Here is a 25877-nt window from a genome sequence, read left to right as displayed (position 1 = left end):
TTAGATCACACTATCCATTCTAATTTTATTATAGACCAACGTGGTACTGGCACAAGGACAATCTTGAAGTATGAGCCCTGCATTGGTTAGATGACATTTGTATTCAAGATGCAATGATCTATTGTAAGTGAAATAATGTAATCAGTACTTAGCATGAAAAGAAAATTTATCTTGTCACAAAGCATTACCTTGAAGGATATAGGCGGCTAACAATGCAGCATCCGATGTCTTGCAAAGAAGGCGGCCATGGTAGAGATCTCTTTTGATCTGCAGGAAGACTAAATACCTGAGGAGAGAAACAGAATTAGCTCTGAATTATTTATTTTTTTAAGCAATGCTTAAGTTACCTAAACGTATGACTCAAACAATGAAAATCTATCCAGACACTTCCACTCTACATTCTCCCCAAACATTCCATTTACAAGATATTACATCAGCTGTGACTTAGTCAAGTGCTAATTTGCCAGTCAATCCTCAAGTTAGGGTCAATTCTCAGGGCTTAGAGGTATACGTGCCACTCCTGCTGAAGTCCACAGGAGTGGCGATATGCATATATATGAGACAAGAATCTGATTCATAATTTGTCGTGCAGGTCTGAGACACAACCATCTAGTCACTTACCTGCCTTCTTAGAGGCACAGAAATTAAAAAAGCAAAGCCGAGATGCAGACAGAGATTAAGAGCTGTGTCTTTAATGGGAATACTCCAGAGATTTTTTTCCACAAGACCAGAGGAAACACGGAAAGGAAGGAACATTCATACAAATATTTACTCCAATGCCAGCTCTCTTCATTTCCATTCAAGCCCACTGAAATCAATGGAAACCCTCTCACTGATTTCAATGGGTTTTGGTCAGCCCCAAAGAGAGGTAAAATAAGCAAGGGCTTTCAACAATCCTAGCTTCTACATCAGTGAGGTCTCCAGAGTCCTGTATTTCTGACGTCCGGAGAAATGAGCATGATGTCACAAATGTCTGACTCTCCCTCAAGGCCAAAGACAGGAAGGGTAGGACCAAACCCTACTCTGAGCACCTTTATACAGAATTGGAATGGTCTCAGCCAATCAGAGAACACATTGCTGTGCCAAACTGACCAGCAACTATGCTTATTTCTTATTTATGCAATTCTCTTCACTCTGATTGGCTACTGGGGTATGATTTGCATAATGGCTTCCAGTTATTTTTCACCAACTGCATAGCACCGAAATCCCTGTAATCTAATGGCTAATTATTGGGGTTTTTTTACTCTTGGTCCTGCAGTAGTGGTAAAGTCCCCATGCAAGGCTATTCCTCTGGTTTTAAACTTCTCCGAACTTGCACTTCACCCTTGGAACTCAAAATATTTACAGAACACCGACTTAGTAGAACCTATTCTTCCCTTAATGTACATCTGTATGGTTTAGTAGCACTGTTACAATTACTGACATTATTATGTGCAAGGTCCACTAAAATTATTCCCCTCTCTGTGCCTCAATTTCTCTATCTGTAAAATGGGGGGTACTGATATAGACCTCTTTTGTAAAATGCTGAGAGTGACACTGAAAAGCATGATACAAGAGTTAGGTATCATTATTACTACTATTACGAGATATTTTAAGAGCTCAGATTCCTCTGAAAGCATTCACCTCTCTCCTTGGCGTCTGTCACTATCTGATAATAAAATCAGCAATTTCCTATGCTTGACAGTCACTATTTCTCTAGATTTTATGCAATTTCAATAAATTAAAGCCAGCAAAAAGAAAAAACAAAATATGACTAAAATTATAGTATGATAATAATGATAATAAAGTTAAAATAAGTAACTGTGTGGCAGTTCAGACTGAGTTATGTTAGCATTCATTACATTTGGAAAAAATAATCTGATGTAAAACATAACTCACATAATTAAGGAGCAAACTGTAAACTGGCATGCTTGGAAATATGTTTAAATAATTTAACTTCCATTCTGCAGAACCTCAGCCAGGCTTGATTTCTTGAGTTCAGATTTCTGATACTGCAAGCATCATCATTTTACTGATAAAATTACAAGAATGTTGAGAAAAATCCAACTATCATAACCCACACCGTTCTCCTTCCTGCTGGGACAATTGCAAGCCCCAGCTCTGCTCTTAGTTTCATGCATACATCTCATGGCAGATTTAGACTCAAAATGTCTTTGTAAGTAGAACCAGCGCCTAGCAGCTAATTAGCTTTTCCCTTTGCTACCCTACAGAATGAATACCCATGTCACCATTCCAGCTGTTTCGCTATGTATTTCAAGTTCTACTCTCCGATGAAGTGAGCTGTAGCTCACGAAAGCTTATGCTCTAATAAATTTGTTAGTCTCTAAGGTGCCACAAGTACTCCTTTTCTTTTTGCGAATACAGACTAACACGGCTGCTACTCTGAAATCTCCCCACATTGAATACTATTCATATGTACCCAAATCTCACTGACATGCTGGTGAGTATCAGTTGCACTCTGTAATCCTGTTTCAGATGGGAGAATTTCTTCCATTTCTACCTAACCACTTAAACCAGTTCTGGAGGGCAGTTTTTGGTGACCCAGGATGGTTTCCCTATATGCCTATACCTTTAAATTGCACTGGGAGTCAGAATTTTCCACCACAAAGGGCTAATGCAGAAGCCATGAATACTTAGCAGTGGCAGCCCTGGATCTACAGGCACGAAGGAATTAATGCATAGAAGCGTGGCTTGCGAGGTGTGGACAGAGGGGGAGGCCCGTTTTTTAGAAGATTAACACTCAGGGATGCTGGCTATTGCTCATGGATAGTGGGAAACAGGATGAGACCCTCTCATTGGCCTGCAGCCAAGATGCCAAAATAGAGAGTCCTCAGAAGCAACCAAATGATTACATCCCAATGGCATATTTGGTAACTGACATGGGGAAAAAAGCTAACTGTGTTTGTGAAAAATCATTGTCATTCTGATTCAACGCCCCGCCTTGGCTGATTTTGAAAGACACACGGAGAGGGGAAATAAGAGACCGCATCAGCCCTGAAGCCTGCAGGCAGCACTAACATGCAATGTACTGTCTTTCCCACACCTACACAGGGCTACCTTGGCCCCTGCCATGCCACATGACATGAGCCACTTGCAGACATACAGAAGAAATCTTCCCACCCCAGCCCTCATGCCTATGCCAAATGTGTGAGTATTTGTTACCATCACCCAAACAGCTCTTCCTTTTTCTATCCCAGCCCCCAAAACCTCTTTTCATCTTGCAGGCCTTAATTAATGGACTGTATTTAAAAACAAAAGGGCAGATGATGGTGCAGGACATAATTTAAGCTTTTCTGTGGCCTGACTTTTGTCACCGTTGCCAATATTTTCTGGGTATATTATAGTTTATTAGACAATAACAAACACAGGCAACTCTCAAGCTACTTGAACACCATCTTGTCCACTGGGTAACTACTGGCCATCTCATCTGCAAAAAAAGCTGAGTCATTCAAATGAACTAATGAGTCAGCTGATGACACTTCAATCCACCAATTGTGATGTCCGATGCCTCATGCAGATTCCCAGCAAATCTAAATCTGCCCCTACGTCTGTGCAATGGTGGGACTGCAGAAGCAGTCAGTCTCTTTTGGGTTTCAAGTACAAGATCTGTATTGAATTATTAGATCATCAAAGAATAGTGGAAAGTAGAAGATATGGATGAACTAATTTGGCCTACTACCAAACGCACATGAACATGAAGGGCAAAAGTTGGACGCAGACAAGAAGGTTATTGTGTTTATGCCTAAGGAAAGAATGTGAAAAGGGAAGCAGACAGCAGGAGAGACATCTAATGACAAGGTAGGGTGGAAAATGGAGCAGAGATTGGGGAGAGTGAGTGACAAATACAGAGATGATGAAAAAATAGCTGAGAAAAAGCAAGAACCTTCTGAATAAAAAAAATGTAGCACGTGCACCATGGACGGAGCTATCTGGCTTCCAGAGAGTTCTTCAGTACCTGTTACAAAGCTTTCCCTCACCTACAGATACGTGTTGTACAAAAACTGAATCAACCTTGCAATAAAGCCCTGAAGAAATCATGGGTTTAAATTAGGGAAATACATTTATGAACTTGGCCTAGTTTTGCGAAGTGCAACAAAGGGTTTCAAGAGGTCTCCAACACAAGAAACTTGCAAATATTCCCCCATCTGTAGAAAACACCCAACTCAGCCAGCAAAAGGGAATTTCCAAGAGAAGGGCTTGTGTTCTGGAAATGTTGTTTCCTTTAAAAATATAGTGAAGAAAATTATGCAGTTTTCTGAACTATAGAGTTTCCTCTGTCACAGCTCAGCCACTCTTCCTATTGCCGATTTTCTCTTCAATCAAGAACTTTAAAAGCTCATTTAACTCCGAACTGACTGAAGTTTTTTCCTGGTCTCAGCACCAATCAATACCTGAAGTTTCTTAGGACCAGCATCACTTATCCCCCGTTTACTTTCTAACAGAGTCCTTCTTTCCGTCTCGCCAGCGCGCTGGGACTGGAACACGGACAAAGTGAATGATGAGTGCCCTCCATGCCTAAGAATAGCTTTTTCATCCATGAAACCCCCTGGGCTTCCCTTGAATTCTTCTGCCTGGGAGAAATGCATGTCACTAGACCCCAAAGACAGCGGGAGTGTGAGATTTACCTACCTGTAAGAAAGCAGATATGCCGACGGAGCAAAAGCTGTCATCAAAACATGCGATCACATGATCTTGGAAATAAGCCACAGTTTGTCTGGCTCTAGACTCCAAGTAACACAAAGTGCTACTGCTCCCCTCTCCCCCGCCCCCTTATTGCTATATTAATTGCAAGGGGCTAAATCTTTGATGGCCTTAATTGGCAAAGTTTTCAACCCACCCTCCCCAAAGCAGAAATCTGATCTGCATTTCAATTATTATACCTGACAACTGCAGATGTTGTGCTGATCTCGCATTACAGAAAAGAAATAGAATACAGAAGGAACAGTTTAATGACCATGCCCACCTAATATCGGTCGCTGTTCAGAGAGATGTCACTGGCCATTTCACATTTAAATTGAGGCCTAATGACTGCAAAATTTTGCAGTTGCTAGGAGTTAACATAAAATCTGCAAATCAAATAAGTGGCTCTTAAAAAAGAACAAACAGATGCATCTGTCCGAGATCTATGCCTTGACGCTTCTTTGTTTCTCCCCAAATGTACCTGGAACAAAAATCAAATCAATTGTATCTGGAAATGTTGATTCGGGGTGTCTTCTTATAGAAGCAGAAATACTTGTGTTTTGGATATGAAGTTATTTTAAAACAGGCTCAGCAAATAAGAATGCCTTATTTACAAATGATTGATTTTGTGCTCATCTGACTTTACTATGGGGGCTAGCAATCAGGTTCAGAAAGAGTTGCTCATGTATTCAGGATACTAACTTCTCAGACTTTCAGATAAGAACTATGGATTTTATTGGTCTCTCCCTGAAGCACAAGAAAAGCTTCCATTAATTCTGCACATTATCAAGAAAGGCATAGAACTCCAGAATCCTTCTTCCTGTGCTGATCTCATCTTCTATTGTACATCTTCTGTTTTCTAACCCATCCTTCTAAAGAAAAATATATTTAGTTTATTAATACAAAAGCAAAAGGTACCTAATCCTGAGCCCAGAAGTATTTCAAATACACCATATAAAAGACGGCAAAATCCCAGAGTCCTTCCAACCAAGGTCCTCACTCACCAGATACAAGAGAAAGAGCACATCCAAGGGATGGTATGCAGTGGGCTGGGCTATCCAGCCCTACACTTCTATCGTTCTATGAATGCTGGAATATATTTAGCCCTTTCAGAAAGCCTACCTAATTCCAGAACAATTTGGTTTTGATCTTGACTTTCCATCTTGGATGTTTAAAGACATACAAAGAGGCCTGTGCAATATGATTCCTCAAATGCCGGCAGGAAAAACACCATATGGCCGAGGGGACCAGTAGAGAGATTTAGAGCCTTCCACCTTCAGGTCACTGAGTCTAATCAAGCCCACATCAGTGACAACTGAGCTTTGTCTCCACCTGGCAACCACTGAGGGCACACAGAAATAAGTGTTGTGGTCTTGTAATTTCTAGAAGATAAGCAGCTACCTCACTCAGCAACCGTATGCGCTTTGAGGATACAAAGGGAAAACAGCTTGTCCTGCTGTCCCTGTTTTTACTCTATACATAAATGGAGGCATTCATTCGCCAGGGCTGTCAATCTAATGCCTTTAACTAGCACTAACTTCATTAACAAATTAAAAAAGCAAAAGGACCCCTCCTCAATCTATTACACCAGCGGCTACTAAACAACTTTTCTAATCCCAGCATCACCACCTGTGTCCTCTGCTCCATCAGCAGTCTGTTGACCATCACCTGTGGCAATTTCAGATTCTTTTACAACATACACATGTAGGACAAGAAAATTAGTCAGTAAGGGCTACTTCTAAAGAATAAAAAACAGGCACTCAGGTTTCATATGCCAGAGTTAAAAGCTGATGGGTGCAAATTGGTAACTGCATAGCAAAATATGCATCTGAATGCACATAATGGGTGTCTTCACATGTACCCATTTGCATGTACAGTGATCTATTTGCATACATAACTTAACATGTCATTTTGAAGATTTGACCCTCAACATTTTTGTTTCCTTAGGTGCAGGAAATAAATACATATCTCCACAGGATACTCTGATCACTGTCAGGTAGATTGGAATAGACTCGTGCCTGAGTTCTCTTAAATTAGTTTGTTTCCCAAAATGTTTGTCTCCTTTTGACTAGATCTGGGATGTAGTCAAGAAAAACTCTCTCACATTTACTCTTTCAAATGTTGTTTCTCCAATTTATAAACCTGTGTTCAGGATTTGATTGCATTCACTGGCAGGAAATCATGAAATTAGGATGTTGAATAAAGTTTATAGAAGCCTCACTTTAACAAATAAAATAAAACTATTTCAGCCCCAGAGGGTATGGTATGAAAGAGCCTCGCGAACCAGCTGAGCGGCAGCGAACCAGCGGAGCAGCGGGGACAGCAGAGCAGCTCACAGCAGGAGTTTGCCTGGGACTGGTAAGTATCCGAGTGTGTGTGTTTGCTTGCTGAGGAAGTATCCGAGCGTGTGTTTGCTGGGAGGGCAGGGAGAGAGCCTGAGTGAGTGTCTGATTGGCTGCTAGCCTGCAGGGGGCGGGCATTAGGGTGTCTGTGTGTTTGCGTCAGGGAAGCCTGGCTGTTTGAAAATAGCCGGAGCCTCGCGAACCAGCTGAGCGGCAGCTGAGCAGAGCAGCTCACAGCAGGAGTTTGCCTGGGAGTTCGCCTGGAGTGAGCCCAGTGAGGCTTACATCTTGCCAACGTCTCTGAGGAAGCTCATAGTAGGTAGGTGATATGGAAGGGGGGGGTTCAGCTGTTGTGACCTGCACTGGATGTGCCATGTTTGTCTTTCTTCCACAGGACAGAAGCGACTTTGTCTGTACAAAGTGCAAGCTGGTCTCCATGTTGGAAGAGAAGATTGAAGGTCTGGAGCAACAGGTAACGACCCTGCGTTGTATACGAGAGACTGAGGATTTTCTGGACCAAACTCAGGATAGCCTTCTAGGGGCACAAAGCTCTAAAGATATAGAGCAGGTTGCACAGAGGGGCCAAGAGGCCAGTGAAGAAGCTTGGCAACATGTGACCTCCAGAAGAGGTAAGCGGAATGTCCGGGTTCCAGTAACACAGACACAGGTAACTAACCGCTTTCATGTTCTCTCCACAGGTACCAATGCGGAGAGTGGACCAGATGATAGGTCTGGGGGGAGAAAGCGGAAGGAGACTCCGCTGGTTGGGAGGCATGAGATGCGATGTCCTGAGGTTGGGGGTTCCACGACCACCACTCCCAAGAGGAGAAGGCGGGTGGTGGTGGTCGGGGACTCTCTCCTCCGGGGGACTGAGTCATCTATCTGCCGCCCTGACCGGGAAAACCGAGAAGTCTGCTGCTTGCCAGGGGCTAAGATTCGTGATGTGACGGAGAGACTGCCGAGACTCATCAAGCCCTCGGATCGCTACCCCTTCCTGCTTCTCCACGTGGGCACCAATGATACTGCCAAGAATGACCTTGAGCGGATCACTGCGGACTACGTGGCTCTGGGAAGAAGGATAAAGGAGTTGGAGGCGCAAGTGGTGTTCTCGTCCATCCTCCCCGTGGAAGGAAAAGGCCTGGGTAGGGACCGTCGAATCGTGGAGGTCAACGAATGGCTACGCAGGTGGTGTCGGAGAGAAGGCTTTGGATTCTTTGACCATGGGATGGTGTTCCATGAAGGAGGAGTGCTGGGCAGAGACGGGCTCCATCTTACGAAGAGAGGGAAGAACATCTTTGCCAGCAGGCTGGCTAACCTAGTGAGGAGGGCTTTAAACTAGGTTCACCGGGGGAAGGAGACCAAAGCCCTGAGGTAAGTGGGAAAGCGGGATACCGGGAGGAAGCACAGGCAGGAATGTCTGTGAGGGGAGGGCTCCTGCCTCATACTGGGAATGAGGGGCGATCAACAGGTTATCTCAAGTGCTTATATACAAATGCACAAAGCCTTGGAAACAAGCAGGGAGAACTGGAGGTCCTGGTGATGTCAAGGAATTATGACGTGATTGGAATAACAGAGACTTGGTGGGATAACTCACATGACTGGAGTACAGTCATGGATGGTTATAAACTGTTCAGGAAGGACAGGCAGGGCAGAAAAGGTGGGGGAGTAGCACTGTATGTAAGGGAGCAGTATGACTGCTCAGAGCTCCGGTACGAAACTGTGGAAAAACCTGAGTGTCTCTGGATTAAGTTTAGAAGTGTGTGCAACAAGAGTGATGTCATGGTGGGAGTCTGCTATAGACCACCGGACCAGGGGGATGAGGTGGATGAGGCTTTCTTCCGGCAACTCACGGAAGCTACTAGATCGCATGCCCTGATTCTCATGGGTGACTTTAATTTTCCTGATATCTGCTGGGAGAGCAATACAGCGGTGCATAGACAATCCAGGAAGTTTTTGGAAAGCGTAGGGGACAATTTCCTGGTGCAAGTGCTAGGGGAGCCAACTAGGGGGAGCGCTTTTCTTGACCTGCTGCTCACAAACCGGGTAGAATTAGTGGGGGAAGCAAAAGTGGATGGGAATCTGGGAGGCAGTGACCATGAGTTGGTTGAGTTCAGGATCCTGACGCAGGGAAGAAAGGTAAGCAGCAGGATACGGACCCTGGACTTCAGGAAAGCAGACTTTGACTCCCTCAGGGAACAGATGGCCAGGATCCCCTGGGGGACTAACATGAAAGGGAAGGGAGTCCAGGAGAGCTGGCTGTATTTCAAGGAATCCCTGTTGAGGTTACAGGGACAAACCATCCCGATGAGTCGAAAGAATAGTAAATATGGCAGGCGACCAGCTTGGCTTAATGGTGAAATCCTAGTGGATCTTAAACATAAAAAGAAGCTTACAAGAAGTGGAAGGTTGGACATATGACCAGGGAAGAGTATAAAAATATTGCTCGGGCATGTAGGAAAGATATCAGGAGGGCCAAATCGCACCTGGAGCTGCAGCTAGCAAGAGATGTCAAGAGTAACAAGAAGGGTTTCTTCAGGTATGTTGGCAACAAGAAGAAAGCCAAGGAAAGTGTGGGCCCCTTACTGAATGAGGGAGGCAAGCTAGTGACAGAGGATGTGGAAAAAGCTAATGTACTCAATGCTTTTTTTGCCTCTGTTTTCACTAACAAGGTCAGCTCCCAGACTGCTGTGCTGGGCATCACAAAATGGGGAAGAGATGGCCAGCCCTCTGTAGAGATAGAGGTGGTTAGGGACTATTTAGAAAAGCTGGACGTGCACAAGTCCATGGGGCCGGACGAATTGCATCCGAGAGTGCTGAAGGAATTGGCGGCTGTGATTGCAGAGCCCTTGGCCATTATCTTTGAAAACTCGTGGCGAACGGGGGAAGTCCCGGATGACTGGAAAAAGGCTAATGTAGTGACCATCTTTAAAAAAGGGAAGAAGGAGGATCCTGGGAACTACAGGCCAGTCAGCCTCACCTCAGTCCCTGGAAAAATCATGGAGCAGGTCCTCAAAGAATCAATCCTGAAGCACTTAGAGGAGAGGAAAGTGATCAGGAACAGTCAGCATGGATTCACCAAGGGAAGGTCATGCCTGACTAATCTAATCGCCTTTTATGATGAGATTACTGGTTCTGTGGATGAAGGGAAAGCAGTGGATGTATTGTTTCTTGACTTTAGCAAAGCTTTTGACACGGTCTCCCACAGCATTCTTGTCAGCAAGTTAAGGAAGTATGGGCCGGATGAATGCACTATAAGGTGGGTAGAAAGCTGGCTAGATTGTCGGGCTCAACGGGTAGTGATCAATGGCTCCATGTCTAGTTGGCAGCCGGTGTCAAGTGGAGTGCCCCAGGGGTCGGTCCTGGGGCCGGTTTTGTTCAATATCTTCATAAATGATCTGGAGGATGGTGTGGATTGCACTCTCAGCAAATTTGCGGATGATACTAAACTGGGAGGAGTGGTAGATACGCTGGAGGGGAGGGATAGGATACAGAAGGACCTAGACAAATTGGAGGATTGGGCCAAAAGAAATCTAATGAGGTTCAATAAGGATAAGTGCAGGGTCCTGCACTTAGGATGGAAGAATCCAATGCACCGCTACAGACTAGGGACCGAATGGCTCGGCAGCAGTTCTGCGGAAAAGGACCTAGGGGTGACAGTGGACGAGAAGCTGGATATGAGTCAGCAGTGTGCCCTTGTTGCCAAGAAGGCCAATGGCATTTTGGGATGTATAAGTAGGGGCATAGCGAGCAGATCGAGGGACGTGATCGTTCCCCTCTATTCGACACTGGTGAGGCCTCATCTGGAGTACTGTGTCCAGTTTTGGGCCCCACACTACAGGAAGGATGTGGATAAATTGGAAAGAGTACAGCGAAGGGCAACAAAAATGATTAGGGGTCTAGAGCACATGACTTATGAGGAGAGGCTGAGGGAGCTGGGATTGTTTAGTCTGCAGAAGAGAAGAATGAGGGGGGATTTGATAGCTGCTTTCAACTACCTGAAAGGGGGTTTCAAAGAGGATGGCTCTAGACTGTTCTCAATGGTAGCAGATGACAGAACGAGGAGTAATGGTCTCAAGTTGCAATGGGGGAGGTTTAGATTGGATATTAGGAAAAACTTTTTCACTAAGAGGGTGGTGAAACACTGGAATGCGTTACCTAGGGAGGTGGTAGAATCTCCTTCCTTAGAGGTTTTTAAGGTCAGGCTTGACAAAGCCCTGGCTGGGATGATTTAACTGGGACTTGGTCCTGCTTTGAGCAGGGGGTTGGACTAGATGACCTTCTGGGGTCCCTTCCAACCCTGATATTCTATGATTCTATGAAATGGGCCCAGAGTACGTAGAAGCCATTTAAACATGAAATTGTCCCAGCTCTCTTTAGCCAACAGATCTGTAATTCAAGCGGACACATCCCCAACCCCGTACTTCCCATTAAATAGGTTTGGATCCGTGTGATCAGTCTGGCTGTTTACTTGTGTTCTGTAAATGATTAAATCACAGCAGTGACTAATGGTAGTTTCTAAGGTTCAACTTCTCATCTGTACCAGTCAGCTGAGAACCCAGCTGTTCCAATGTGCCACTGACCATGGAAACACTGGCTGTAGCCTGGATCCAGCCATCTCTGGGTCACCATCTATGGGTCACCATCTCCTTACCCCAGAGCACAGGACAGGCACCTTTACCCAAGTTTAATTCAGTAATCGCTCCCTTGATCAAGGAGACCCCTGGCTTTGTGAAGCGTCCATGCCTGGGTCCAGAGAGGCTTACTTTGAAGCCTTCGCCAGCTAAGAATGTTCTCCACACCCGACCCTTTCCATTATCACCTCTGTCACAGTACATCAGTGCAGGGAATGTTCACACTCAGTCATGCACTGGAACCATAGACCAATATCCAACTGATCTTAAAATTAACCATAATAAAAGTGAAACTAAACAGAGCTAAACAATAGATTCTGCAAAAGCTTCTGACGCACTTTAACAATGCCCTGCCATCCCACTTCCATGCTTTTGGTTCCTTATCCCTCTCTCTGAGATGGAAATGCTGTTGCATGCTTCAGTGCTTAAGATCCTAGTAGAAAGTGATGGAAAACATCTACTGTATTGTTGAGACCACCCCCCAGCAAGGGCAGGGTCTAGTCTCCCACTAGCCGATATTATATTGATTTTACACTTTATCTTAGCCAAACGTTTCATGACGTAGGGAAAAAAGTGAAGTCTCAGGTGCTAGAATGCTGACACCAATTTCCCCTTTATTTCTAAGGAGGGAACAAGCAGGCATTGGAAACAGCTTTCAAGATTTCTGACCTTTGCTGCAATGCAAAATATATGGTGTTGTTTACCTGAAACTAAAACATGTCTCACCAACATCTCTATATTCTCTTTCCTGTCAACTTCACCCTCTCTCACTGCGAATCCTAATTCCTTTGGAAGCCTTATTTTCCAAACTTGTTAGGACACAGATGTGCGTTTGGAATTTGTTCTGTCTGAAAGAGTAATTACACTTTGGACAGAGTGGACAGCGTTGTAAACAACTCTACCTAATAGCTGCTTTTGGCAGAATTATTTGTTAATGATGCTGTCCTGTTCCAATGTGCTCAATTAACATTTGTGCTACCCTCCTTTCTGGAGAGCCAAGAGGATATTTAGCATATTACACACTGCCTACTGCAAAGACCTCTTAAAAAATTAAAGTCATTTTTTTAAATAACTCCACATCATACTATACCTCCCCTCCCCACACCTGAGATCTGCAGCACAGAAAGAGAGGAACATCCATTTCTCTGAAGATGACAAAAAGCATTCATCAAGGTCTTTGGACTAAATGTATTGCCTGGGAAGAGTCCAATATACTGAACCCAGCTCTCAATTCCCCATCTCATTCTGTCTCAGCCCTGCTTTACAACAACCTTTAAAAAGACAAGATTATAAGGCAGGAATCGAGCATCCGAACCATCTCAAAGCGCAGCACTGACAACTGCATTTGTTTCGCGATCAGGTGGCGGGACAGGCTTTTTGCCAGGAACCATTCCTTGACTTATTATCAATCTGCAGCATCTGGGAACAGGTGCGCCTTCCTTGTAGCAAGCAGGAATGAAGAGTGGAAGGGACTCACAGCTGGCTTGCAGGCAAGTTAACACTGTGCAAGCAGCGAGGAGAAAACGGAATCATGGGGAACAAATGTCAGAATTAGCCAGTTTTGGGATTGTTGTATTGGCCTGATACCCGTGTGCTGTAAGTTACATTATTAAAACTGCACGTCTGCAAATACTTCACACCCCAGAACCAAAGACATGCTCCTGAAACAAACCTGCCTGTTTTTCTGTTTGCTCCAGCTGGACAAAGGCCACTAACGAGGGTAGGGCTCCTACAATCACACGGTCTGGAATGGACGCAGTCTCCTGCTCACTCCCTGCCTAGCCAGTGCTCCTCTAGAACCTGTTCCCATTGAAATCAAGGAGAGTTGTGCCATTCGCTTCATGGAAGCAGGATTGAGCCCTTACTGCCTTGAGTGTTAGAATTAAAGGGGCACTGCCAGCTACTCACAAACATTTCCCCTCTGTTTTTCCTATTGCTTCTTAGAAGCCTGGAAATAAACCAGCTCTCCCTCAATGCATACAGCGGGCAAAGAACAAACATCTAGAGGGGACGTGCAGTGGAAATAAGTAAGTAGCAGGGTTGTTCTTCTGGCTCCATATTTTAAGCAGAAGAAGCAGAGAGTGCCTGCATTGGCCATCAATTTGCTGCAATCAACAGACAAGGAAGGAGGTAGTCAGGCTAACAGAACCAGTTATGAAAAGAAAAGCAGTACTTGTGGCACCTTAGAGACTAACAAATTTATTAGAGCGTAAGCTTTCGTGAGCTACAGCTCACTTCATCGGATGCATCCGATGAAGTGAGCTGTAGCTCACGAAAGCTTATGCTCTAATAAATTTGTTAGTCTCTAAGGTGCCACAAGTACTGCTTTTCTTTTTGTGAATACAGACTAACACGGCTGCTACTCGGAAACCTGTCAGTTATGAAAAGGTTAGACAAAGAGCCCTGGCCACAAACAACAAGCCCCGCTGGGGGCTCAGGAAGGGCGTGTTTAAACAGGTCATTAGATCTGGGAGTGAATCCTGAGTATTGGAAAGCAGGAAACACCCCACCCTCTTGGAAAGGGCAAAGAAAAAGCAGGAAATCTTTGGTCCTGTGATTAACAGCTCTTCTGATGAGACCTTTGAAAAATGACTAGCGATGGCCTAAGAGATCTCTCCCAGCTCTGTCTTCTATGATGGACTGGAGACAATGGGAACCAAAGGTAGCATTTCCAAGGACACCACCTTGCGGTAGCTCGTGGGAATACGCTCCACTACCACAGCAAATTCTAGCGTGAAAAGCTCAACTCTCTGGATTTGGTGCATCACAGCTACTGTGACCTGTTGTATGTGAACAGAACCGTGCTGACTGTTCCTACACACATCCCAAGAGAGCAGCAAGCCAAGATGTGAAAGCATTTGGGGGTGGTGTCAACACATGGGCAGCGTGGCTAACTCAGGCATGTTTCCTTTTCCATTTGTAGCAAAATCTGGGAACAAATCCACATGCTGAGCCCCAAACCACCCCCCTTCTTGATGCCTACATGGACACGTGTGACAAATTCTGCATTCTCGCATGCAACCCACTGGCATTAGCTTCCCCTCCCCTGTTCTGAAGTCACACTCAGAGCTTCCTCACCTCCCTGCAGTCCTAATCACATCCAGCCTTTCACATTCAAGCCAACTTCATCTCTCACCGCTCTGCAAACTCCACCCCAGTGCTTTTAAACAGTGGTGATAAATTCTGGATCAGCATTTAGTGCAATCGACCCCCCGCCAAAGACCTGTCATCTGAACGGGATGTCACAAGCGAATCTACTGTTACCTGAGCAGTATTGCAAATGAGACATTGCAGCCACTGAGCCAGATTTGTCTTCCAGGCGCAAGAGAATTTTAATTTTTATGGCCCACCTAGAATCAGGCACATTTTGTACAAAGAGTCAATGAAGTTCAAATAAAGCGTGACTGTCTAAAGATGTCTGTGAATTACCCCTAACAGAAAGTCTGGCAGCCAGCAAGGCTGGATGGGCAGCTAAAGACTAAGTACTGAAAACAATTTAAAAACAATCAGGCTTCAGCCAACTTAGTTACATAAATACAATACTTTTTTTAAAGGGGAGTTTATGTCGGATTGGCTGAGGCAAACAATAGGATTCTGCTCCGCCCCCGAAGCGAATCTAAGTGCAGCATGTCAGGAACAGTGAGCAATTCAAACTCTAGTGCACCAACATCTACCAGGTAAAATGATTCAATCTGAATGAGTCATTGGATATGATAGAAACGGAGTCACTGTAACGGAATGCTCTCAGAGGATCAAGTGCCCTGCCTTGAAAATAAACGACTCAGCTTTACTCCGACATGCATGTAGCAGCGGGAGGGCATCACGCTCTGACAACATTCTAGTCCACTGACATTCTCTCTGAAATATGCCGAGCCAGTGCCCAGATTCATGGGGAGCTAGGGATGGGGAAAACGTAAATCCCCGTGAGTGAGATGTTTCATATACTGGCATAGGGAGAAGGAGGACATTGGTTCTCCCGCCCTGCAGGACCTTGGAGGAAATGCTGCTATTGTCCCATGACTTCATCAATGTCCACAGGACAGGAATTCCCCCATCTGCTGTTTAAAGGCCATAGGCTTCTTACAAACACTTCAATCCACCACTAGGCGCGTTAACCTGTTAGTGTCAATCACTAGGCTCCACAGCCAGGCATAGCAAGAAGACACAGGAGTAGCGGCCTAGCAGGAATGCATCAACTGTGCTGGGTCTGGAGCAAGTGGCTTCAGTCAACCCAAGAGGGGGCTGGGTTCCCCAGATTTGATCCCACTTAAACCTCGGGTTTCCTTCAGGTTTGTCCGAGCGAAGCTGAAATGCCAAACAAATCTCCAGATAAAACTGCCTAAATATTTTCTCTTCAGCAGCATTTTTTGCCTGGGACAAGACCACTCTGTCAGGGATGAGCCAGCAGAGCCCAGGAGAGGCCAGCTCCACCAGCGACAGGAAAAGCATCCCTTCAATCAACCCCTTGGTGGGAGCTCTGGGAACCTGCCTCCGCACATCACTGGTTAAACCTCGTGAGGTGTGGTGGGGCAGATGGGACAGGGAAGGGGTTCTTAGCAGCCTTGCGACAACTCACGCCTCATGCAGTGAAACTAGAGAGTTTCACATGCCCTTCCCTTGGAGCCCTCCCTCCTTCCCTCTATCGACAGGACTGGCACGACTCACATGGGATTTCTTCCTCCTCCCCAAACATATGTCAATCCCCTGTCCTCCACCGACCCCCGAGTGTAATCTCATGACCACTTGGCCTGCTCTCCCACCTTGAACCTCCAGGGGAACAAGCTGGACCACTGCACCCCACAAAGGACCATAAAGTACCCATTATTTAGGATCTGCAGGGAGGAGGAGGTCCTAATCTTAATCAGGTGCCCAAATAGAGCTATGTCAAACATTTCCATCACCTCAGGTCACCCCCATACCCCCATGCAGCTCAAGAAGAAAGATCCCATCAGTTCCTTCAATCACTGCAGCTTGGAACCACGCTCCCCACGTTCTCACATTTACCCTACTGGCCAAGACCATGCACCTTCCCTCCTCAGAGCAGGCTATGAAGTGGGGACTGAACTAAGCCAGGGTTTTCCCCACCCCTAGCAGATCAGCAGCTTGCTAGCTGTGCTCCACCATCCCAGCCAGTGAAGAGACCTTTAAGGGACTGGTGAATCTCCACAGATTCACTGTTGCTGTTCCAAACTACAGAGCAACAGAGTCACCTTTCAGCAGAGACCAACTGTGGCTAAATTCAGCCTCAAAGGTGAAAGTTACAAGGAACTGAAATACCCAGGGGTTAGACTAGAACCTGTTCTGCAATCATAGCTATTGTAGTCACTGTGGGTATGTCTCCACTGCACACTACGGCCCAGTTCTGAGTCTGGTTTGAACCTAAGCCCCACTTCCATCCACACACAAGACAACCTGACTCAGGTCAGCAAGCGCTCAGGATCTGGATCCTAGGACCCTGTTAGTGGGACAGGCCAGAGCCCAAGTCGTGCTGTGAAGCCCATTTATTTTGTAGCACAGATGCACCTCAAGCCACAGACCCAAGTCAAGAGGTCTGCGCAGTGCAGTGTGGACACATTAGCATGGCTGAGACACCTGGGACCAGCATTGTAAGCCCAGATTTACAGTGCAGGGTGGACGCTTAAGTGCAGGCCTAGAAACACCGAGTCTGCAAGCCCAGCTCTCACAGACCTAGGTTTACAAGGCAGAGTAGACAGACCCTCAGGCTCCTGCTATAATTATGACATACACTCGAAGTGCTGTGTTCTGGCAACTCAATCTTCTTAACAGACTGTCATGGAAGTTCAAGCTGGTGAGTTTAAAATCAACGGCTAATGATAAACATCCACTGTGGAGGGATGACTTTGCAAGCCAATTAAATACTTCCAGTGTATAGTAACAATATTGTCATGCTTCTTTATACACGAACACGGTGGGTCACTCTGACTGGTTCTGTTCAGGAAAATATGACATTACATAGATTGCACTGTAACTCACAACAGAAACAAAACTTTTCAGGTTGCGGAGCTGCAAGTGTCTAACCTTTAACCATACCTTCTGGGAGCACCCAACACAAGCCCCATTCCATGGCTACTAGCTTCAGTCTTACCTGGTTATTTCCTCTTTCAAAGCAGCAGGGTCAGTGGGATAAAACTTCACACGAAAACACATGGTGAATGGAGGCTGGGCTGCAGTGTAAAATGACAATGTTACGGTCACCTGAATTGTATCTATTGAGAACAAATACACCAGTGTCTTCCTCAGCTATTAACTCAAATAAAGGAGCTATTCAAATCTTTTTCAGGACCAGATCTGGCTCCTCAGTTACATATCCCCCCAAAGCACAGACAGAGCATTCATTAACAATAAGGGCAGTTGTGATCACAACTCCCCATGCACCAAGAGAAAGAATGGGCCTCAAGCACCTCCCTTGGTCATAAAGGCAAAAGAATTCAATGAGAAAGCTAAAAGCCCTCCTTTGCCCCCGTTTTGCGCAAGGATTGTGACGTAAATAACTATCTAGAGTCCTCCAGTGTTCCTAGACACCTAAGAGTACATGGAGGACACTGCTTGAAATCTGAATGGCCTGTTTATCCGCCCCCACCAACACAAACATAGTACACACACATACACACCATGTACACTTTATAGGCTAGACTGTGAGCAGGCCTTCACAACCACAGAGGGCGGGAAGGGTCAGAAAGATGATCCCCACCTTCACCTTAGCCAAGCAAGGGCTGCTCATGACAGCAGTCATTGTGCTCCTACACTTGGCTTCCACCCTACAAACAGGATGCCAAAGACAATGGAGGCGGACAGGGAGGGGATGGGGTTTCCACTACACAATGCCCATGGCTCCTCCTGCACTGGCCCATGGAGCAGAAGGACAGCTTGGGGTGGGGGGCACAATCTCTAAAACACAACTCAAGGAATAACGGGGCTATTCCAAAGGGGGTTTTCATTGGGCTCCGTGGCTGTGCCGACAGTACATGTGACTGTATCTGTTGTGCGGGCAAAACAAGTTGGCTTGCAAATTGTTATTTGCACCCTTGAATCATTTTTCCATGCAGTTACCTGTTTTGTTCAAGCAAACACAGATTTTGCATGTGCAAAATGGACATACTTACATTGGCACGAGGAGGGTGGTTTAATGAAAACGTGCCCCAGAGAGAATTATTTCATCATCAATGTAACAGAGATACTCAGAAGGATACATTCGCTAGGTGATGCACAGGGAATAAGCCACACAAGTCAAGTGGCTGAACCAGAGGCAAATGCTTATAAAATTAAGGGGAGCATGCATAGTCTCCACAGGACATCTTCGTACAAGATGCACAGTACATTCAAAACTCACCTCTCATCTGCTTCACAACAGACTTTGTAAACTCCAACCAGTGCTGAAATGAAAAAGAAAGATTTTTTTTTAAAAAAAGGACCAGTAACAAATACCCTCGCATTCATGTGGCAATGCCTCCCCTTTGGGGTAAAAATAAAAGAAACAGAAAAAACCAGGTTGAAACAGAGGCATGTTTCTTTGAATGACCAAAACATGATACAGAAAAAGAGGTTACCATGCAGCAAGTTTAAAATGAGGGGGCCTGATATTCCACTGCCTCACATCTTCTATTGTTATCTACACCTGTGCAAGGCAGGTATACAACACTAACAGGCTGTACAGGTTTGCCATGGGTGTCAATAGCCAAACAAAGGGTAAGGCAGTAGAGTATCAGACCCTAACGTGTCAGATGCAAATCCCCATCACCACAACGACCAGCCACTGGGATCCTGACTTTGTCAAAATGCGTGGAATATTTTAGGTACATTTGCTCAACCAGCTGCGCTGTATGCAAGGCTGAGAAAAATGCCTGATCCCTGGGATAATGAGAACTCACTCCTGCTCCCATGGAAGCTCATGGGAGTCCTACCACTGTAGTCAGAGGGAGCAGGGTAAGTCTTCTTCTAGTCTGGCCACGTGCTCACAACATAGTTCGTGCCAGCTCACATGGGGGTGGCAAAATCTAAGAAATCAGTAGGTGAAGCTGATACCTCACAATTGACAATGTTCCACCCAGAGCAGGCAGTGCAGCTTCCCTACGATCTATGTGGGGCGACAGCTTGCAGTAGAAAAAGAGTCAGAAGAGGCACCCTCCGATACCATGGGCAGGGCTAGCAGACAATCTGAAAAGCCAAACCTCCATCCCACTACAGTGGGGTTTAACACTGACAAGGACAGTACACCTGGAAGAGCCAGCTGCTGCTACGTGCTAGGACAGATGGAAATTACTGGGCCCAGCCATGCGGATCATATAGTAATGATGGGTGCCTGTGAGCAGGCCAAGCCAGGAATCAGCGACATGGCATGGCTCATCTGAGTGGGGCAGCAAGGACTGAGGTTTGCTCTGAAAGCTGTCCGACCTCTAGCTGCTATCCCAGCAAAGCACATAGCCCCTGGCTAGCCCGGTCACTCTGTCCTCAGACTGCCCAGACTCCCAGAACCCACAGCCCGAGAGACTCAGCTATACTATGACCGGGATGCAGTGGGCATTTCTGGCAGAGCACTCTGATGGGTCTGACTTGAACCACCTCATTTCCCAAAGGAAGACCCCCACCTTTGTTTAAATTGTCCCCTCTCTGCTCCTTCTCAGGGCAGCGCTTGCTTGGCTGCGCTGAGACCTTCATCTGAGCTGCTGCTCACCCCAGGTCAGTTGGGTGGCATCCCCTGACCTGCAGTTTGCAGGCTGAGAATCGGCCTCTGATAAACACTAAATATGGCAGGGAATAAGATAGCATCAGTGGATATAAAGTGTCCCCCCAGCGTCAGTGTCTCTGTTTAAAATCAAACCTCTAGCACAGAAAAATCTTTCAAGGCATTTCCTTCCCTCTAGCGTCCTCGGGGGTGGGGAGCAGAGGAGTTGGAGGGAGAATTTCCCTCTCTCCCTAGAGCATGACCAGCCAGTAGTTTCCCTTCTGCCCTTGCTCCTTTAGACCCCGGGAACCAGAGAGACCACGTCACATTTCTATTACAATTCTCGCTCTGCGCTCCGCCGAGATGGAGGAGTTTGCCACACTTCCTCTCAGCTGCACCATTACCTCTGACTAGGTATCACCATCCAATTCCATTTGAGTGGGAACGTTTTATCTTGCCGGGCTGAGCAAGAACTCTGCCAGCTGGACAGCAGTCTCTTCTGCTGGCATCTCGAAGCACTTGCCGAGGTGAAGTACAAGATAGTTGGGAAATATTTCCTCTTGCTTTACTAGCTGCAGCATCCCAAGGTCAGGTGCAGGTTTCCATTTGCAACAACAGATCAGTCAGGTTACGTGCCAAACACATTCATCTTTGGCTTGGGCACCTTCCATTAGCTGGCATCTAGAGCTCTGTATCACCTGACGGTCTGATTCCTTACAGAGCACAGCGAGCTGACAGGACCCTGTCAATGTCTAGGCCCACGGGTTACACCCACGTGTTATAGCTGGACATGTGCTTTGTGTTGTGAAAACAGACATCTATCACTCCCATTCTGAATGATTAAAACCAAAGCCCAAAGTGGGGCACCTTTAGACCTGGTCTACACCTAACACGTAGGTTGACTTAGCTACATTGCTCACACCGCTGAGATGTTGTTAAGCTGACCTCAGCCTCAGTGTAGACTCCTGTTGATCTAGTTACCGCCTCTCAGAGGGATGGAAGAACCCCACAGGTTCAGCTGCAGCATTTCTAGCATAGGCATACCCTTAGTATCGATCCTGCACTATAAACATGTACTCCAACACATTGATGTGTGCTGTGACAAAGACCTCCCTATCTGAAAAAATGCCTCTTTCAAATAGCAGTGGGAGGATTTTGCAGCTACGCCCCAAGCCTACTGGATCCTTCCCCCGGTCCTGCACAAACACCTCTCTTTTAAAGGGATGGTTCTTGTTATTTAACTGTGCTGCAGTGCCACAGATACAGGCAAACAGCGCTGGGATGTACTATCAGCACAGCTGCATCTGCAAAATGCCTTTTCCCCTTGGCACTGTCTGGAATGATCCATTGAAATCACCCAACGTAAGCTGGGGGCAAAAAAAGCACATCTGTAATTATAACATGACAGAGTAGGTTACACTTGAGGCCTGTCTTTCTGGAGTGACTCTGACAGCACCTGCCAAAAAGAAGCCCTAAGTCCTTACTGCAGCAAGTTTTTGCAATCATTGCTGCTCATGTTTGTGGCCCAACTTAAAGGGTGATGCAAGAAACTAAAAGATTTTCCTAGGCATGAAGAGGGGGCTAACAGATGCCTCGGGAGAGGTATCACGACATAACAGAGAAAAATGACATCACAGCAGTCAAGGGACAGGTCAGTTAACACAAAACATTGCAGGCAACGTGAAGAACCATCCTGAGGAAACAGCAGGCACGCCACAAGAGCCAGGAGCTGCCCTTGTTCAAAAGGCACCCAGAGCACTTGATCACGTAGTAAGTACAGCAGCAGTGCCATCGCTGGAGAAGCCATTCGTACGAGACCCCTTTACACGTGCAGGACCCGGCACACCCCAGCTAGGGCAGCACGCCGCCCCTCCCCCCGCTTTCCTTGAGAGCGGCTCGAGCTCTTGGAGGCCTCAGGTGAGTCCTTGCGGAGGGAGAATTTCTTCGGGTGGCCAAGGGAAGAATGGGATTGAATGAAGGGAAAGGAAATCTGAGTTACTATAGAAAATTCTTTCCTGGGTATCTGGCTGGTGAATCTTGCCCATGTGCTCAGGGTTTAGCTGATTGCCATATTTGGGGTCGGGAAGGAATTTTCCTCCAGGGCAGATTGGAGAGGCCCTGGAGGTTTTTTTGCCTTCCTCTGTAACATGGGGCATGGTTGACTGGAGGGAGGCTTCTCTGCTCCTTGAAGTTTTGAACCATGATTTAAGGACTTCAATAGCTCAGACATGGGTGAGGTTTTTCATAGGAGTGGGTGGGTGACATTCTGTGGCCTGCGCTGTGCAGGAGGTCGGACTAGATGATCAGAATGGTCCCTTCTGACCTTAGTATCTATGAATCTATGAAATGTCAGCAGCGCATCAGGAAAAACCTTCCCCAACAGCGAGCAGTGTCTGAGATCCCCCAGGGAAGTGGGGAAAGTCCCATCACCTGGAACACTTCACACTGGATCAGATAAACACCAGGACCCCTCTGGTAGGGGAGGACCCTCGCCCCAGCTGGGGCACCCGTCATCAGAAGCCATCACCAATTTCTAAGATTTTTATGGTATGAGAAAAATTTCAAAACCAATGTTTCTGGCTCCACAGTCTCTTTAACAACCATTTCTAAACTGCTGACGGTTTGTAGCTACATAGAACAGTTTCCTTGCCAAGCCCAGCCATACTCCACAAATAAATATGTTTGCAATAAACATCAGATACTTTTTCTGTATGGCCCAGAACTCTCTGCCAGGCATGTGCTCGGCTGGTACAATCAAACTTTCTGGAGCTGGGAACACTGGAGTCAGCTTTGTGCCTCCTAATTCACCCCAGACACACTGAGAAGACAGCACGCAAGCCTGGCTGCACATCTGTTTCCAGCAAGCCCCCACAGCTGCCCACGCCTCAAATCAGTCACGTCACTGAGCAGCAAGAGTTTGCTTTCCAGTAAGAATTATTTACTTGTGCACCAGTGATAATGGATTGAGGAGGCAGCTCCATTCATCAGGTGTTCAATGCGATGCTTGTAACTGAGAAATGCAAAGCCTAGGCAGCTCTTTAATAACAAAACTGCCACATTTTAAATGCAGAGGTTAAAATGATTCCTGCTCAGCCCCCTCGATTCTGGTCACGCTGAAGCCAGTCTGACACTGGGGTCACTCCACTAAGCTCTGTTATGCCTCCCATAATACACACCAGCCAGTTGTGCCCTTTAATTTAATTGCAACGGCTCTAATTGGCTCAGAATATCCCCAAGAAAAGCAACAAAAAGGAGGACATTAACACAACCCAAGGGTGCTGGTGACTCTCTGAGGCCAACCCTGCCCATTTCGAGGGTCAAGCTCCACCTGACCACCTCTTTTTGAACTCTGCATCCAGAATCTACCAGGCCTTAACAATGCCATAACCCCACACACAACCACGCGAGTTGTCCAACTCAGTGCACAACTTCAGCAGAGGTCCTTCTGATCTACGTGTGGTCAGTGATATCAGGACCAAGCCCAGGGTTTTTTTTTCCACACTAAATGCCATTATCCCTTCAGTGTGGACAAGACAAAACAGCTCATGTTCTCCAGGCCTCCATCCCAACCAGTTGTGCAGACATTTCGATAGAAGAAACAATGTCACTGCTTGAGTCTATTAATATGTACGGAGAAATTTCCAGATGCACTTCTTAGCCTTTGTGTGGACTCATGGTGCATGCAATTTTCTGTAGGGTGGTCCCTTTTCAATGGCCATGCAAACAGACAACACACTCCAGTGTATCACACGCAAGGCCTTATGTATACATATATTTAAAGAAGCTATTTGCCAACAAGCAGGAAAACAAAGAGCCAACACAACCAGAGTGGCAGTTAGTGATCAGTCAGAATCACTGCAAGAAAAATGTTGCTCTCCACCGTTAAAGAGCCACTATTCTTTAGCCCATTACAAATTCAGCTGCTCTTTGGAATGAGGTTATTCATTGACGTGACACTGATGAGCAGGAAGAAAAGTCGGAGAGATTTCAGAGAGGAGCATGGAAGCACAAGTGCCCAGAAAAAAAACTTGCAGGGTTAAGGAAAGGCATTGGGAGTCAGCTGATCACGAATGCACAGGAAAGACATCGAGGCCACTGATGCTGCTGCATCATCGCTAGCCAGGAATTTAGCCGGGGAGGGGGGAGGCGGGGAGCACAAAAACCAGTGAGTGCCAAAGAGACAGCAAGCAGAGTCTCCTGGGCACTAGTGTGTTCCACTGGGAGAGGAAAAGGAGACAAGTGAAAGACCCAAACTGCCATCCCCGTGCTTAGTGGGAATTAACCATAACAGCTGTTCAACAAGGACAGCTCATGGCACCACCTCACTCTTCAGGGAGCTGCACTGCAAGTTCTCTTCCCCTCGCTGTTTCTCCGACGCCGTGACGGGTGCAAGGGGACTGAGCAGGAACAGACATTACTCCTGTTCTGGGGATTTTGGGAAAGGTCTTATGCTCAGCAGCAAACTTAGTGCTACCATCAGAGTAAAAACCAGTTGGGAGGTATACAGAGCTTCCAACCCATCCATTTCAGGTGCTCATGTGGCACGTGCTGTAAGCATGTACACACTCTGCATTCTTTGTGTGTTTGTAAAGGAATATTAATCTAATGTAGAAAACTAACCTTGAGAAGTGGCAGAAACAACACGCACACGTTTTACTTCTTGGTGATACTGTGATATTCATTATACATAGCCACAAAGGGACAGCTCAGCAAGTCCCTGTTCCTGCAGTAACAAAAACTGTTGTGTACCCCTGCACCTGGGCAAAGTTGTTTTGACTTGAATGGGACATTGCAAATGTGCATGGATTGGTGCTCGTAGACTGCACTGTGCGATCGGCGCCCATCATCCTGCTGTCTGAAACAATCTCATGAATGCAACGCACAGCCAATTCCTAACCTAGAAGTCTTCTCTATCAAGCTTCCACATACTGTATTTTTATTTCTCATGCTTTATTGCCCCAGGTAGCCGCTGCTCTATTTCCTACTCTAGAGGGGATTGTTGCATTTCAGTCTCTATGTGAAAATGTGGTTCGGTGGGGGCGGGGGGAAGAGAGCTCAGGGGTTTGAGCATTGGCCTGCTAAATCCAGGAGTGTGAGTTCAATCCTTGAGGGGGCCACTTAGGGATATGGGGCAAAAAAAAATTGGGGGTTGGTCCTGCTCTGAGCAGGGGGTGACCTCCTGAGGTCCCTTTCCACCCTGATCTTCTGTGATTCCACTTGGTAAAGCGACCCTGAAAAAAATGAGCATTAGGAAGTTCCATGTCTGCTCCTCCTTTTCACTCCCACCTGTCTGCTCATTTTACAAATGGAAAGATTTTTTTCTTAAGTGCCAGCTCAGCCTGGGATCTGCGACTCCTGCTGAATTCTTTCTGGTTCACACATCAGAGCCTCAGTGAATAATCCCGTTGCTGATGCATGAGCCAGAATACCATCCAGCTCCCCTCTCAGAACCGCATAGGCTCTGAAATGCTTGAGGGAACAGAAAGTATCAAACCGTACTTTTGTAATGAAAGGAAGCAGATGAGACTCCTCCCCTAGTAC

The 25877-nt window shown here is 46.3% G+C and overlaps 1 protein-coding gene across 5 annotated transcripts in view; it reads right to left on the bottom strand.

The window, feature by feature from the left end:
- The window catches only part of FRMD5 (FERM domain containing 5), a 346861-nt gene that overhangs the window by 87350 nt on the left and 233634 nt on the right, over window positions 1-25877 (bottom strand). For all 5 annotated transcript variants that reach the window (XM_038418836.2, XM_043493290.1, XM_038418838.2 and 2 more), the window contains exons 3-5: window positions 19005-19047; window positions 17760-17838; window positions 189-286 (exon numbers count right to left, since the gene is read on the bottom strand). In XM_038418836.2, coding sequence (XP_038274764.1) covers window positions 189-286; window positions 17760-17838; window positions 19005-19047 — 220 coding nt within the window. The remainder of the gene's footprint in view (window positions 1-188; window positions 287-17759; window positions 17839-19004; window positions 19048-25877) is intronic.

Source organism: Dermochelys coriacea, chromosome 10 (genome assembly GCF_009764565.3).
Source record: "Dermochelys coriacea isolate rDerCor1 chromosome 10, rDerCor1.pri.v4, whole genome shotgun sequence".
Taxonomy (NCBI): Eukaryota; Metazoa; Chordata; order Testudines; family Dermochelyidae; genus Dermochelys; species Dermochelys coriacea.
The sequence above is the reverse complement of the archived record's forward strand: the minus strand, read 5'-3'. Positions and strand labels throughout refer to the sequence as shown.